The following is an 18,288-nucleotide window of genomic DNA, read 5'->3' on the forward strand; positions in this document are numbered from 1 at the left end:
CCTATAGTTTTCACACACTGCTCTATCTCCCTTCTTATGAATGGGACATACTATTGCCTCTCTCCATACTTTCGGCATTTCCTCTCGCTCCCAGATTTTCGTCAACAGGCTACATATTCGCGTTATAAGTGCTTCTCCCCCATGCTTGATTAATTCTGCAGTAATACCATTGCTACCTGCACTTTTGTTGTTTTTCATACTATGTATGATTTCTCTTATTTCTTCCCCGGTTGGAGTCTCTACTGTTTCCGCCGGGCCTCTGACTTCCTCTACCATTTCCTCTTGTTCCTCATCACTTCCATCAGGTTCTTCATTAAGTAGCTCTCTAAAATGCTCCTCCCATCTACAGCTTCCCCTGCTTATCTCCTATTAGGTGCCCTTCCTTGCTCTTGTAGTAGTTCTGTTTTCTTGCACATTGGTCACTGCTCCTTTTCGCCTCCTGGTAGAAGTTTCTTACATTTTTATTAATATAATGCTCTTCAATCTCTTGAAGCTCTTTATCCATATGCTCCCTTTTCTTACTCCTACACACTTTGCTCGCGTTTCTTCTCGCCGCTTCATATTCATTCCTGGTTTCTTCACTATGTCTCTTTCTCTCAGCTCTTTATTTATTCCTTCGCTCCAACTTTTCTCGGTCTACCTCGTTTTCTCTTTCCTTCTGGTTGTCATTTTAGTTTGCCATAGAATAGTTTCTTGATCTAGTTGTTCCCATTCTTCCACCAGAACTTCATCGACATGTTGTAGGTATCTTAGTGTCTGATATATCTTAATAATGCCAAAAACTGCGGAATTCAAAATCACTTCGGGACATTCTAGTACAAATTTTGAATATAATATTTAATTTACAACACAATACAATTTGCTTCCGTCTTGATAAAAACGTTCACACCCTGATACGTCTATTTCTTTTTTTTTTCTTTTTTACTTTTGACTCATAATATTAAAAGCACTACAAGCTGCAACTGCAAGAATGTCGTCCATGGCGATTGGCGAGCACAGTTTTTCAACTGAATTGCTCACTCCTATTAAGCTGCACCCCACACCATCGCGAATAAAGTTCGGACTAGGCAAAAAATTTAGTGCTATTTATGTGCTAATTAGTTGCTCTAATCCGAATTTTGTTACTCAAACCGTTGGCCAGGAAATCGCGTTCAAAGGGGGGTCCAGCTTAATGGCAAGCTGAACCCCCCACACCCAAAAAAGTTTAAACCTCTTGATTTGTTTGGTGAAAAATTTACTTCTATTTATGTGCTAATTAGTTGGTCTATTTCTGATTTCGTTGCTCTAAACGTTCAGCAGGGAATCGAGTTGAAAGTGGGGCGGGGCCAGCTTCTCATTAGACGTACAACGAAAGACTTCTATATTCACTAAAACAATGAGCAATACAATCAGATACCAGTATATTTCGATGGTACGTGTTCCCTAAATTATTTTAGTGCCAAATATGTAGGAGCAACTAATAATTTATTTAACATAGATAGAACACAGACATATACAGTGAGCACGTAAAGGTTGGAATAAATTCATTTTTGCGTGAATGGGGGATTTTATAAATAAATCCCGAAACATTCGATTTTTCAACGCGATACTTTCAACTCGATTTCCTGCTTAACGCTTAGAGAAACAAAATCTGAAATAGAGCAACTAATGAGCACATAAATAGAAGTAAATTTTTCACAAAACAAATCAAGAAGTTTAAACTTTCTTCGGTGTGGGGGGTCCAGCTTGCCATTAAGCTGGACCCCCACTTTCAACGCGTTTTCCTGGTTAACGGTTTGAGCAACAAAATTTGGATTAGAGCAACTAATTAACACATAAATAGAAGTAAATTTTTCACCAAACAAATCAAGAAGACCCTCCCACTTTCAACGCGATTTCCTGGTCAACGGTTTGAGCAACAAAATTCAGATTAGAGCAACTAATTAGCACATATATAGCACTAAATTTTTTGCCTAATCAACTTTATTCGCGATACAGCTTAATAGGGGTGAATTACGCATATTTATAGCCTTTAACTTAGTCCAGGCTGTACGCTCGCCACCGTTAGGTAAAATATTCCGATTCGTTTTTTTTTGCACAAACTTACTCAAAAAGCGGTCCTTATAACAAATCCACAGGGTGCCAAGAGGTACCGCGGTCGGAAAATTGTTTAAACAATTTTTTAAACAAATTCAAAAAATCAATTATTTCGCTTCGGACAACTTTTTTTTAGCTTCTTTGGGTTATTATGAACAAAACATGCCTTTTGTGATTTTTCTCTAAAATTTATTGTTGTCGAGTTATACCTACACGATTTAAAATTTGAAAAATGCGATAATGGCCATTTTTAAGGCTTAATAACTCGGTTAAAAATTATTATTATGAAAGTCAGAAACTGACCAAATCAAAGTTTAAAGCGCCTTCTACACGATCCTGAAGAAATTTGTGTCATTATTTTATTACTAAGCTGTTATTTTTAATTATTGACAATTAGCGCTAAGCGCGTATTGAGGCGGCCGTCAATGTAAGTGCCAGTGATATGCACCATTCGACGGTCGAAATGGTGCATCTCTGCACTCACCATTGACGGCCGCCTAATACGCGCTTAGCGCTCATGGTTAATAATTAAAAATAACAGCTTAGTAATAAAATAATGACAAAAATTTCTTCAGTATCTTGTAGAGGAGTTTTAAACTTCAATTTGGTCACTTTGTGACTTTCTGACTGACTTTCATAATAATAATTTTTAACTGAGTTATTAAGCTTTGAAAATGGCCATTTTCGCGTTTTCAAATTTTAAATCGCGTATAACTTGACAACAATCAATTTTACAAAAAAATCACAAGATACCTTTTTTGCTCACAATGACCCAAATAATCTAAAACAATTTGTCCAAAGTAAAAAAATTGACTGTTTGAATTTGTTTAAAAAATTGTTTAAACAATTTTCTGATCGCGGTACCTCCTGGCACGCTGTGGATATGTTTGTTATAAGGACCTCTTTTTTAGTAAGTTTGTGCAAAAAATGAATCGGCATAATTTACCTAACGGTGCCGAGCATACAGCCTGGACTATATATGAAACAAAGTATTGCCTAGTTTCTACGCGTTGCTTCTTATCGCTCAATCTTGTGGTTGCTAAACATTTTGCCAAATCATTTGCCGTTGCCGTAAATTGGTTGATATTTTGTTACGTCGCAGTTGACCAATATTGCTCATAATTGAGCAATTTTTGTTGCCCAAGATGTAGCTGAAGAATAATATCTGCGGTTTGCATTTAATTATCATCATCATCATCATCATCATCATCATCATCATCATCATCATCATCATCATCATCATCATCATCATCATCATATCATCATCATCATCATCATCATCATCATTATCATCATCATCAAGATCAAGGCTTTTCATTCCGGATGGAATGTTTGCTGCTCTTACTTAGAGCTCTCTGATTCGTTTATTGCGGTGAATCACTCCACATTCCACTTGTGTGTTGTTAAAGTTTGTTGTATGACTTGGCTTTCGTTACAATTTTCTTGCACTCATTTCGATATGTGCATAGTTCCCTCTAATTTCTCGCTTTCAGAATTTTGATATCTCTCATGACCTGGTCCTCCCATCTCTCTCTGGGTCTTCCCCTTGGTCTTTCAGATTTTGGTTTCTATCTGGTGATCTTCTTAATCAGTAGGTCGTTTTTCTTGCTCTCTATGTACCAGCCATCTTTCTCTCTGCGCTTAAATAAATCTAACTATATATTCTCCCTTCATTATGTCTTTTAGTTCATGGTTTATTCTTCTCCTCCTCATTTTTTCGTTGTCCATTCTTATCGGGCTCATAATCCGTCTGAGGATATTGAGAATATTCCTTTCGAATATTCTCAAATTTTCTTCATCTTTTCTGTGAGTCACATTGTCTCAGCTGCGTACGTAACTACTAGTCTGATTGCAACTCTGTATATTTTCAGTTTTGTATATCTGGATAAGTTTGCGTCTTCACTTCTCTTATTTTGGCCATTCTCTATTATTCCCAAATATTTAAATTGTGTAACTCTTTCAAAAGTGTAGTTTTCTATCTTGATTTCTCTCGTCTTGTTATCTTTTCTTCTAGAGATATTTTGTTTTGTAGATATTTTGTTTTTTTTTTTCGTTAATTTCTAGACCTCTTTTCCGTGCTTCCTTTGCCAGGATTGTTACTGCTTCTTTTAATCTTTCCTTGTCTCTTCCCATAAGAATAATATTATCTGCATATGGAACTATTTGTGTTAAGGAGTAGGCTATAGAATTTCCTTTAATATAGAATCCTTTAATTTTGTTGGGCTTGACTGTTCCTTCTACTGCTATGTTGAATAATGAATGTGTTTGACATGGAATCGCCTTATCGCATTCCTGTTTCTAATGCAATTACTTTTGTGCTACCTTCCTATGTTGTTACTTTAGCTCCAGATCCATCCATAGTAATTTTTGTAAATCTGATTAACTTTGCTGGTATTTATATATATTTTGAATTTAACCTTGTTTTCTTGTTTATTAAAAATCATATGTGTTTATTAGATCAAATTGATACTTACCGGATCCTGCCCTTAGGTGTTGTGCTAATATTTGGTGGTAATTCTTGTTCCAAAGAAGTGGGTCTAGAGATAATACAAATATGTAATTAAATTACATTTTATATCTTATAAAATATATACAATCGCAAAAATATAAAATCACAGCAAAATAAAATAAATGTTAAATTGTGATATTGTGTGAGATGTATCATAGATATATAGAAAAACCCCTTCATTTGTAGAACATATTAATTTTGTATCGTCTGTATATGAGTCGTCCATTATCAAAGTCGCTAATCTCTACCTTGATCAATTTTATAAGAAACGCGAAATTTTGCGATACCTTTATTTCGGTTACCGCGTGGAACGACTTTACACTGATTTTACACTAAGCATCAAAATTAACGCACCACCTTAAACATGGGATATTTTTGATGTCTCGTATTTCCTAAACCTGTTGTCCCATTTTAGTGATTTTTTTAATATATTATAGCTTTATTCTTCGAGAATATCGGTGTAATAATATTGTTGCTAAACAGATAAGTATTACTGTATACCGGTGTAACAATGATAGTGTGTTTTTTCCTCAAAGTTTGGAACACCCTGTGGAATGTTCTAGCATATATAAAATATTGAAATTAAAACTCAACTGTAGCCTTAGGCTTTCTTAACATCTTGCTTTTTGATTCATTTGCTTATGTTGGATAATAAAAAAGTTAGGTACTTTAACAACTAGCAACGTTCTTGATCAATACAGGGTGTTTCTAAATAAGTGCGGGAAACTTTAAGGGGTAATTCTGCATGAAAAAATAATGACCGTTTGTTTTATAAACATATGTCCGCAAATGCTTCGTTTCCGAGATACTGAATGTTGAAATTTTTCTTACAAACTGACGATTTATTTATTGCTTTAAAACCAGTTGAGATATCCAATTGAAATTTAGTAAGTTTTAAGAGGTAGTTATTGTGCGTTTTTTGACATACAACTAAGAATTTTATATTCACCACTGACGTGCATACGGGTCATATTACCCGGTCATCAAATTCTTAATTGTATGCCAAAAAAATGCGCAATAACTACCTCCTAAAACCTACTAAATTTCATGGCCTTTGAAGTTATATGTACAGTGAGGACGTTTGAGTTGGAATAAATTCATTTTCTCGAGAATGGGCGATTCTGGAGATAAATCCCGAATCAGGTCGATTTTTATTTTTAAATTAAAATTTGTTTATCATATACAGGGTGTCCAGAAACTCTCCCGACAAACGAACACCGAAGATTCTTCAGATAATTTTAAGACAATTTAACCCAATTCACCTAGTCCGAAAATGCTTCATAAGGGAGCTAGAGCTCTTTAAAGATGACGTCTTGGAATTAGTTTTTCTTAAATATCTCCAAAACGCTTCTTTTTAGAAAAACTAAAACAGGTACACTTATTTATCTTTTAGAGATCAATCGACTACATCAATTACTCAATTACAAATTTCTAGTACCGGTCATATGCGCCCGTTTTGTGTAGGGCAACGGTTATTTTATCGCATAACTTTTTTGTCTTTAACTTCTAAGCATTTTCGATACTAAATTATTAAATTGTGAGGTATTTTAGTAAAAAAAGGTACTCTTGCTTCAAGTCAGTAGGATGCACTGTTTTCTAGAAAAAGCGATTTAAACATTTTTCGTTTGTTGAATTTGAAAAAAAAATTAAAAAAACTATTTACAAAAACGAAAACCGGTATGTTTATTTATCTGAAAGAGATAAATCGATTTCCTTAGTTAAGAAATTCTACTACCGGTCATATGCGTCCGTTTTGGGTAGGTCAAAGGTTATTTTATCGCATAGCTTTTTGTCTTTAATTTTTAAGCATTTTTGACACTTGATGATTAAATTATGGGGTATTTCAGGACTAAAAGTTACTCTTGCTTTAAGTCGGTAAAATACACCGCCTATTTTTGAAAAAAAAAATTCAAATTTTTTTCAAATTCAATGAACGAAAAATTTTCAAGTCGATTTTTCTAGAAAACGGTGCATCATACCGACTTAAAGTAAGAGTTCATTTTAGTACTAGAATACCTGACAATTTAATATTCCTGTGTCAAAAATGCTTAGAACGTAAATACATAAAAGTTATGCGATAAAATACCCGTTGCCCTACCCAAAACGGGCATCTATGACCAATACTAGAAATTCGTAATTGATGGAATCGAGTTATTTTTGAAAGATACATAAGCTTACCAGTTTTCATTTTTCTAAATAGAAGAGTTCTGGAGATATTTAAGAAAAACTAATTCCAAGACGCCATCTTTAAAGAGCTCTAGCTCCCCTAAAAACATTTTCGGACTAGGTAAATTGGGCTAAATTATCTTAAAATTATCTGAAGAATCTCCGGTCTTCGTTTGTCGGGAGAGTTTCTAGACACCCTGTATATCATACTAGTGACGTCATCCATCTGGGCGTGATGACGCAATCGATGATTTTTTAAATGAGAATAGGGGTCGTGTGATAGCTCATTCGAAAGGTTATTCAATTCTATATGTACTAATAGAAACACTAACATAATTATCCAAAGGTATAAATTACTAATATAAACATTAACATAATTATATAAACAAAATTATCTATAAATTAACATAATTATTAACATAATTATCTATATATCACCCTATATAAACATATTTATATAGGGTGCAAAAAAAATTTTTTTGAATTAAATTAATTGAGACAAAAAGAAGAATGTATGTAATTTATTTAATGCAAAATTCATTTTACTGCTCTTAGGAAAGAGAAAAAAATGTTAATTTGAAAAATAAACATTGCTTTTCGGTTAAATTAAATGGCCAAACTCCTAAGAGGCAGGTGGGTGGCAACTTTAATATTGAATTTAAGCGAAAACAATATTTATTTATCAAATAAACATTTTTTTATTATTTTCGGACAACAATAAAATGTTTTTAGAATTAAATAAATTATATACATTCTTCTTTTTGTCTCTATTAATTTAATTAATAAAGTGTCTTTGGGCAACCTGTATAAATAATTACGTTAATGTTTATATTATGAATAAAGAATTAAATAATCTTTCGAATGAGCTATCACACGACCCCTATTCTCATTTAAAAAAATCAGCGATTACGTCATCACGCCCAGATAGATGACGTCACTAGTATGATCAAGGACTACCAGAACCCAAAGTTTCAGAGCATTTGACCGAGAGCCATTTCCAATAAGGTTTCTGCGGGGTCCTTTCATTAAGAAATGTTTAATAAACAACATATCAAATAGTTCTACTCCGAAAGTGGGTGCTTTATTTTTTATTAAACAAATAAACTGCGAAATTAGTTGTTTTTTAAATACCTACGAAAATATAAATTTTAGAAAAAAACTGAATTGGCCGTTGAAAAATTCAGAAAATTTTACAAAGAAACCGTATATAAAGATTTTTTTAATATTAGATCTACAGATTCTACAATTTTTTATTTATAACGCTCAAGTCACCGCTCTCACAAATATTGGCGCACTGTATAGCATCGTTCGACGTAGAGCGAGTTTGAGATAATTTGGTATAATTTTTTAATCAATTGATCAAATTGAATTTTAAAAATTGGAAATACAAGAAGAACATTAAACTATATTATATTTGTAATAAAAAAAAAATACGATCATAAGTACGGTTTGGGCGGAAAGTGAGACTTACATGAATTTTGTTTAAAAATGATTTAAAAAATTGTAACTAATACAATTTTACCTATAAAACTCTAAAATCTGCACAACTTACTTTTTAGGTAACTTTTAGAAAACAACTAAATTTAAAAGGATATATTACAAATTTATAGGTGTTTTTTTTAAGCTATAGATAAAGTCTTTTGAATGGACTAAATTATTTTACTTTAAAAATAAAATAAATAATTTATTTTTGAGAAAATTAAGAAAGATGAAAAATATAATACAAAGACCGAAAATTATCAGTAAAAAATGTTTATACAAAGTCATCAAAACTTTTTTTGTTAAGCTTACCTAAAATACAGTTAATAACAAGTTTAAACAATAATAAATGTTCAAAAAAATTATTTTTTTTTACCTTTTATACAGTATGTCTGCGTAACATGAAACCTATTGAAAACTTCTTTATTATCAATTTTGCGAAAAAAACTTATTCTTCATAAAATGCTTTGCATCGTATAAAATCTAAGATGCAACCATCATATATCAAATGTTATTAATTTTATACGAGGTATGTCAAAAAATATTAATTTCGCTCAAGAGTAAAGTGCCTTTATATTTCACAATATCGAAAATGGCTATTAAGAAAAGTTGTTCTGAATTAAAATCTATGTTCAATATTCAATTACATCCTCATTGAAATATTGTGAACTATAAAGGTACTTTCAACTCGTAAACGAAACTAATATTTTTTGACATACCTCGTATAGAATTGAAAAAATTTGATAGCTGATGGTTGCATCTTAGATTTTAGACAAGGTAGAGAATTTTATAAAGAATGACTTTTTTTCGTAAAATTGAGAGTAAAATAAACTGCGCGTCATAGAAAACAGACACCCTAAAAAATGGGTAATTTTTGAGGTTGCGTATCTCCTAAACCTGTTGTCCGATTAAAGTGATTTTTTGAATATGTTATAGCCTTGTTCTTTGTCAATATCCCTGTAATAATATTTTTGCTAAACAGGTAAATTTTCATTGTATACCGGGTGTACGAATTAGACTGTGTTTTTTTCTCAAAGTTCGCAACACTCTGTGGAATATCCTAGCATTTATAAAATACTGAAATTAAAACTCAACTATAGCCTCAGGTTTTCTTAACATTTGCTTTTTCATTCATTCTCTTTTGTTGGATAATACAAAAGTTATGTACTTTAACAACTATTCATGTTCTTCATCAGTATAGGTTGTTTGTAAATAAGTGCGACAAACTTTAAGAGGCAATTCTGCATTAAAAAATAATGACAGTTTGCTTTACAATAGTATGTTCGCAAATGCTTCGTTTGCGAGATACGGGATGTTGAATTTATTCTTACAAACTGACGATTTATTTATTGCTTTAAAACCGGTTGAGATATGCAAATGAAATTTGGTGGGTTTTAAGACGTAGTTATTGCACATTTTTTGACATACAATTAAGAATTTGATATTCACCATTGGCGTGCATACAGGTAATATGATCGGTCATATTACCCATATGCGCGCCAATAGTGAATATAAAATTCTTGATTGCAAGTCAAAAAATTTCCAATAACTATCTCTTAAAACCTACCAAATTTCATTTGCATATCTCAACCGGTTTTAGGGCAATAAAATAAATCGTCAGTTTGTAAAAAAAAATTAACATCCCGTATCTCGTAAACGAAGAATTTGCGGACATAAGTTTATAAAGCAAACGGTTATTATTTTTTCATGCAGAATTGCCTCTTAAAGTTTGTCGCACTTATTTACAAACAACCTATACTGATGAAGAACATGAATAGTTGTTAAAGTACGTAACTTTTGTATTATCCAACATAAGAGAATGAATCAAAAAATAGAATGTTCAGAAAACCTGAGGCTATAGTAGGGATTTAATTTCTGTATTTTATAAAGGTTAGAATATTCCACAGGGTGTTGCGAACTTTGAGAAAAAAACACAGTTTTATTCGTACACCCGGTATACAATGAAAATTTACCTGTTTAGCAAAAATATTATTACAGAGATATTGACAAAGAATAGGGCTATAACATATTAAAAAAATCATTTAAATCGGACAACAGGTTAAGGAGATACGCGACATCAAAAATGACCCATTTTTAGGGTGACCGTTTTCTATGACGCGCAGTGTAGTTTATCATAATTATTGTAATAAAATGATATTGGGTATCCGTAATTTGAGAAAAATTTGCTTTTTTTTCAATTAGAAGAATGTAATTGCATATTAAAACATAAACTTACGTGCATAGAAATCGGCCAATCGGAAAATTTGGTAATTTTTGATGTCTCATATTTCCTAAACCTGTAGGCCGATTTCAGTGGTTTTTTGAACATGTCTGATTCTTTAACAATACCACTGTAATAACGTTGTTGCTAAACAGGCAAATTTTCATTGTATACCGGGTGTACCAATCAAACTGTGTTTTTTTTAAGTTCGCATCACCCTGTGGAATATTCCAGCATTTATAAAATACTCAAATTAAAACCCAACTATAGCCTCAGGTTTTCTTAACATTCTGTTTTTTGATTCATTCGTTTATGTTGGATAATAAAAAAGTTAGGTACTTTAACAACTAGACAACTCAGATGTTATTCATCAATACACGGTGTTTCTAAATAAGTGCGACAAACTTTAAGGGATAATTCTGCATGAAAAAATAATGACAGTTGGCTTTGTAAACGTATATCCGCAAATGATTCGTTTCCGAGGCACAGGATGTTGAATTATTTGAAGATTTATTTTATTTATTTAAAACAGGGTGAGATATGTCAATGAAATTTGGTGTGTTTTAAGACTTAGGTATTGCACATTTTTTGACATTACAATTAAGAATTTAATATTCACCATTAGCGCGTATACGTGTAATATGACCGATCATATTACCCGTATGCACGGTAATGGTGAATATAAAATTCTTAATTTTATGTAAAAAAATCCGCAATGACTATCTCTTAAAACCTACCAAATTTTGTTTGCATATCTCAACTGGTTTTAAAGCACTAAATAAATCGTCAGTTTGTAAGGAAAAATTCAACATCCCGTATCTCGGAAAAGAAACATTTGCGGACATACGTTCTAAAAGCCAACTGTCATTATTTTTTTAGACAGAATTATCCCTTAAAGTTTGTCGCACTTATTTAGGAACACCGTGTATTGATGAATAACATATCTAGTTGTTAAAATACCTAAGTTTTTTATTATCCAACATAAATGAATGAATTAAAAAACAGAATGTTAAGAAAGCCTGAGGCTATAGTTGGGTTTTAATTTGAGTATTTTATAAATGCTGGAATATTCCACAGGGTGATGCGAACTTAAAAAAAACACAGTTTGATTGGTAGACCCGGTATACAATGAAAATTTACCTGTTTAGCAACAATGTTATTACAGTGATATTGTTAAACAATCAGGCTATAACATGTTCAAAAAATCACTTAAATCGACCAATACGTTTAGGAAATATGAGACATCAAAACTGACCAAATTTTTGAGTGGGCCGATTTCTATGCACGTAAGTTTAGTTTTTAATTCCAAACAACTTTTCATAATATCAATTTTTGATATTCTGAAATATAAAGGTACTTTACTCTTGAAAGAAATTCATATTTTTGACAAACCTCGTATAAAGTTGATAAAGTTTGATATCTGATGGCTGAGTTTTAGATTTTAGACCATGCATAGTATTTTATGAAGAATAACTTTTTTTCGTAAAATTTATAATAAAAAAAGTTTCCCATAATATCATTCCTAGTTACGCAAACACACTGTGTAAGAGCTCAAAATTTTTGTTTGAATTTTCTTATTGTAATTTCCGATTCAGATTCAGCATAATCATAAAAAAATAGAAATATTTTTAATGGAAGTAAAATGATGAATTCAACGATATTTTTAAAATTATTTATACAAAACAATTGTCATTGTTTAAACAATTAATAAACAATTAGCCGCTAAATCTGTGAGTAGAACTTTTTACTTATAACTAACAAAAAAACTTTTAAAAAATATGAGCTTGTTTGAATTTTTCCGAAACAATATAAGTTTTCGTTCTATATTGACTCCCCTACCTCCTATTTTTATTTCAATTTTGCTGTTCCAAAATGTCCTCTTGTATTACAATGCTGGGGCCACACTAACGTTAACGTTTAACGTTCATTATCCTATTAATTTATACACCAAAAATTATGGATTAAACTGCGCATTAAAGTCACTGGCCACACTTATTTAAGCGCGTAGTCAGTAGTAAACGCATTTTTTAATCAAATAATTTCAAGATGAAAGTCGAAGCTACTATGCTGTTATATTTTACAACTGCTAATTATTATTTTATGAATTTATTATTTTCTAAATGGATCAAGCAAAGCAAATGGATCTACCGTCTCGTCGCTGGAAAAGATAATGACTGCACAATTCGCACTTTGAGCACACCACGATTATTGCGTGATTTTTGTCGGGCATCCCATAAACAAGGTTATATTTCAAACACTGTTAAAAATTTGATTATTTTTTCGTTACACCACTAAATTTTCATAGAATAGTATGTATTTCACGAATTACACTGCAAGCTTGATAGGACTTGTTGCGTTTATAACTAAACAGCGCTAGCGTAGCCAATACAACGCGACAAGTGACGTACTAACTCCTTTAATGTGTCGAAAGAAACCGCCATTCGAGCTATCGCCTAATAATGGCAATAACAAATTAGCGCGCGAAGTCGTGGCTACACCTCTCTTTAATGTCAAATAATGCGATAATTAACGGAATTAGACGCTAGTGTGGCCCTAGCATAAAACAAAAATTGATACTTACCGATCTTTGCCTTTAGGTGTTGAGGTGCTGCCGGGTTTAGGTTGCAGTTCTAAAGTTGATCTGGGAATAATATTATTATATAAATATAATAAAATTTAAGTATATAAGTATCTCTATAATATCGCAAATGAATTTAACTTACTGACATATTTTGAAGATACACGAATTTCTGAGAAAAAATATTTTAAATAGAAATTAAAACTCTCCTTACCTTGGCAGAATAATTGGTTCGTCAGTTATATTTTGCATAGATAAGGTTCCTCTTTGGCGATCTGTTCTTTCAAGTGACGAGCCTCTGAAAAAAAATTGTATTTTATAATAAAATAGAGCCATAATAAATAAAATTAAAAGTTTTTTATATTAATAAAATTGTTACGAAGTGTCAGTCGCCATTATAACATTCCGTAAACTAGATTGACATCTAGATCATGCTATAGAGAATCAAAAATTAACAAATTTAAGTATATACATAAAGAAATATATGAAAAAAGACTAAGTTTTCACTCTAATGGCATATAGAATAACATAATGTTACTCTAGATCCCACCAGACTGAAAACAATGGGAACCTTCTCTGGTTACACCTCCGAGGCTTCTACAATTTGCAAGCCATACGGATGCTGAGACTAAGGAAGATGAGGGAATTTTACAATTTATAATTCACGTCCCATCTGCTCAGCGCGGTAAGTTCCAACGAGCATGGTTCCCTTCGTACTCCAATGAGAGTAAAGAGAGTAAAGTAAAGAAATTGAAAATGGTTATTCATTTAAAAAAATATATATATATATATACGTATAATAAGTATATTATAAATACATAAATATATCTCATGGCTCCGCTCCAGCCTGACTGACAACAAAAATGATCATCTCTTGATGGATCATCTACATACAATCTACAAGTTATTAAAACGCTAATAGAAAAGTGAACACAAAACAACCAGCATATTTTTCTTATATTCATAACTATGAAAAGGCGTTTGATACTATAGCAAATTGGAGCATTGGCTGACTGCGCACTGACTACCGATCTACTGTTTTTATTAAGAGTATCTACAAAACTGGTACAGCTTGTGTCCGACTTCATGAAGATACCAAAATGTTCCGAATAGAACGTGGAATTAGACAGGGTGACACTGTCTCCCCGAAATTATTTACAGCTACACTCGAACTCGCATATACAGGGTGTTTGGTAACGAATAGACCATACCTTCAACTTAGATTCCTGGGCTTAAAATAGGTCGATTTAGGCTAACTTACCTTAGTACGAAAGTTGATAACCTAAGTACAGGGTGTCAAAGTTAAACTTTTATTTTATTTATTTTTGAATATTTCCTGACAGGCATGGGATAACAACACGAAATTTGGTACCAGCAATTATATATTACCCAGAGGGCGCCACATAATATGACTTTCAGCGCTCATTTAATACGTTCAATTTTTTTTATCCCCTACTGTACATAATTTTGAGTTCAAATCTTTTATTCCCCTATTATTTTTACTTAAGGAGAACGGAGCAAAATGCAAAATTTTGACGTATGTCAAAATTTTCAATGTGTTTTAAATGTATTCATATTTTTCGAATCCTGAGAAAACAATAGGTATTTTTGAAAAATTTAAACGGAAAATGAAAGACTACTTTATTGCCGAGGGCCGAAAGTCCCTTAGAATAAATAAAAAGTTTCTTTTGAATGAAATATTTGCAATTAAAAATCACACTAAATTTTCTCTTTTATTTTCACCCCTGTAACTTAATAAAATAAACGTTATAGAAGTTTTCAGGGACTTTCGGCCCTCGGTAATAATGTAGTCTTTCATTCTGCCTTTCAATTTTTCAAAAATATTTGTCAGTTTTCTCAGGATTCGAAAAAAATGAATACATTTAAAACCCATTGAATTGCATTTTGCTCCGTTTCCCTTAAGAGGCTACAGTGGAGCATCATCAAAAACGCGGTCCAAGATTGCAGCTTTAATTTTAAATATTTTGTTGAGGTATTTGGCACACATATTCGTAATATAGTAAAGAATGGCGGTACACAGTCCAATTTGAGAAATATGTTAAAAAGTGAAAATTACTCTATAACTAAATACAATATTAAAAAAACGAGCCTGTACCGCCATTAAGAAGAACAAAACAATACACTTTTTTCAAATAAACTTTTTTTATCCCATGCCCAGATTTTATGTCACATTAGAACTACTAATTTTTTCTTCTCTAACAAGAAATCGCACAAATTATAACTAATAACTGATTAGGCAACATACAGAAATAGTAACTGTCATTTTGAAAAACCTGCGTCAGATTTCTAAGTATAATTGAACGATTCTCTTATCTGCTGTTCTGTTATCTGTACTCGATATCTGTTCAGTGCAGTAATGTATTATTTTAAGAATTCGTTAGTGTTTATTTATAATTAATTTATTATATTTTTGTGTAACAGAACTAAGTTGGACTATTTTAAAAAATAGATTATTGTTAATTTTGAGTTTTACTTATAGGTAAGTATATTTTACGTAAAAATATTTCGAATTCTAATGCGAGTATGTAAAGTTTTAGCAGGATTTTTAATCTAGAAATATCATCAATAGTTTAAAAGTTAAATTTTAAATTTAAATAAAAAAACCAAAATACACGCTTTCAATAAATTTTTCACCTATTTTGGTTTATTTTTATAAATAGATGTTTATTTACTAATAATAAAATTGTTTTCTATTAGCGTATTGTATTCATTTAGCGCGTCTATGATTTAATGTCACCATATTTAAGTTATGTCAAATAATCCCGACGCACTGTTGCCAAAGCTTCACAGAACTTTCGAAAAAAGGTTTGCTGCTATCTCTCGAAGTTATATTGATGACGCGCTACTGTTGACTCTTAAAAAAGGTATACTATATTCATCTCGCTAAACTCAACCTTTTTCGAGATAAACGCATTTTAAATCTACGATTCAAAATTCAATTTTTTGCATTTCATTGTAGTGACTGAAAACCATTTTACATAATCCTTATCATATTTGGCAGCAAGTGTAGGTACTGCACACTCTACTAAATTATGTTAAACAAACGTTTTTGGCTACTACCAGATGCGTACAACGGGGCAAAATGAATGGTTTACCCTTCCCAAATTCTACGCCACTGGCGGAATTGCTCTTTTAGTGCAATTTTTGGATTCTCCAATACTCTGTAAATATCATTCGTAACGATAAAGTCATTAGTTTTCTAGATATTTGAAGTTAAAACGACGGGGCATAATACAGTAATCAAAATAACTGCGCCATTTCATTTTTAACTTAAATATTTCGAAAACTAATGACTTTATCGTTACGAATAGAGTATATTATTTACATAGAAAGTATTGGAGAATAAAAAAATTATGCTAAAATAGCAGTTCCTTCAGTGGCGTAGAATTTGGGAAGGATAAACCATTCTTTTTCTCCTTTCGTAGTCCTCTGGTAGTAGCCAGAGACGATTTATATTTTAGTAGGTTGTACACTGTAAGGTACCTAAACTTTGTGCCAAGTATGACACGGATATGTCAAATAAGTTTTAAATTATTTTTTTTTCATATAATTTTTTATTTTTTTTATAAATTTAAGAACTATTACTTTAAAACTATTAGACATATCGTTATCATACTTACCAGAAAGTGTTGGTACTGTACACCTTACTAAATTATGTTAAATAATCGTTTCTGGCTACTACCACAGGCGTACGACAGGGAAAAGTGAATGGTTAACCCTTCCCAAATTCTAAACCACTGACGGAGCTGCTATTTTAGCATAATTTTTAGATTCTCCAATACTTTCTATAGTCCGTCCGCTATAACTTTTCCCATGCGGTACGATTATTTTTCAATCAAATTAAGTCAAAACAGAAAGTGAAACGTACGCTGATGTGTGTAGTATATAGTATACAGTATACAAAATGTATATACACATCGACGTTCGTTTCAATTTATGTTTTGACTTAATTTGATTGAAAATTAATCGTACCGCATGGGAAAAGTTATAGCGGACGGACTATATGTAAATAATATATTCTTCATTCGTAACGATAAAGTCGTCATTAGTTTTCGGTATCTTTGAAGTTAAAAAGGAAACGGCACAGATAATTTGTATAATGTGTATTATGCCCCTTCGTATTTAACTTTAAATATCTCGAAAACTATGGTAGGGTAGCCCAAGCGGGGATTTTTGCAGTTACTGAGCGCGTCAGATTATGACATGGGGAGAAACCTTGTTCCCGGTAAATGTACCTCTACCATATATTGGATATTAATACTGGGGAGTTCGTTAAGGATGGTCCGAAAAAAAATCTACTTAGAAAAACTCGAAATCGTCAGATAAGAATAAGGTAAGTTAAGTACATGTAGAATAGTGCATATTTCAAAAATCTGACGGTTTGAGTTGACGATTTGAAATGAGTGAGTCACAAAGTTTCACAAGAAAAAAGCGAATATTTCAAGAAATAAACATCAGATCGAAATACTAAAAAATACGTGTTTAATATTTTTTTAAAATCTATCGAATGATACCAAACACGACTCGCCACGGAGAGAGTGGGGGTAAATTTCAAATTTTAAATAGGAACCCCGCGATATTTCGCGAATAAACATCAGATCGAAAAACAACAAAATATACGTAATCAATATTTTTGAAAAATCTATCGAGTGACACCAAACACGACCCCCCCCCACGTAGGTGGGGTGGGGGGTCAGTTTAAAATATTAAAGAGGAGCCCCCATTTTTTTATTGCAGATTTGGATTCCTTACGTAAAAATAAGTCACTTTTATTCGATACATATTTTCGAATTATGGATAAATGACGCCATAATCGGAAAAAACGATTGTTGGAAATGGAAAATTAAATTAAAAAGTGCAAATCCCCCCTTAAATGGAAAACTTTATTTAACTTTTTTTTGGCTTTAGGACCTAATCTTCACAAATCAATAGGTTCCAATAACGCTCGAGTAACTGCAAATTTAGCATACTTTCCTCCCCTACTAATGACCATTATCTATTATAAATATGACAAGGATATGTCAAATGGTTTTTAGTAACTACAATGAAATGCAAAAAATTGAATTTTGCATCGTAGATTTAAAACGCGTTTATCTCTTGAGTTTAGCAATGTTAATGTAATATACATTTTTAAGCAAATATAATAGGGGAATAAAAGTTTTGATCTCAAAATTATGCAGAGTGGGAATAAAAAAAATTGAACGTATATTAAATGAACCCTGAAAGATGTATTCCCCT

The 18,288-nt window shown here is 31.8% G+C and overlaps 1 protein-coding gene across 1 annotated transcript in view; it reads right to left on the reverse strand.

Annotated features, from left to right (window-relative positions):
* Window positions 1–18,288, reverse strand: part of LOC126884495 (uncharacterized) — a 210,063-nt gene that overhangs the window by 46,651 nt on the left and 145,124 nt on the right. Inside the window, exons 11-13 of the mRNA XM_050650433.1 lie at window positions 13,244–13,327; window positions 13,033–13,092; window positions 4,551–4,613 (exon numbers count right to left, since the gene is read on the reverse strand). Coding sequence (XP_050506390.1) covers window positions 4,551–4,613; window positions 13,033–13,092; window positions 13,244–13,327 — 207 coding nt within the window. The remainder of the gene's footprint in view (window positions 1–4,550; window positions 4,614–13,032; window positions 13,093–13,243; window positions 13,328–18,288) is intronic.

This window comes from Diabrotica virgifera, chromosome 5 (assembly GCF_917563875.1).
Source record: "Diabrotica virgifera virgifera chromosome 5, PGI_DIABVI_V3a".
NCBI lineage: Eukaryota > Metazoa > Arthropoda > Insecta > Coleoptera > Chrysomelidae > Diabrotica > Diabrotica virgifera.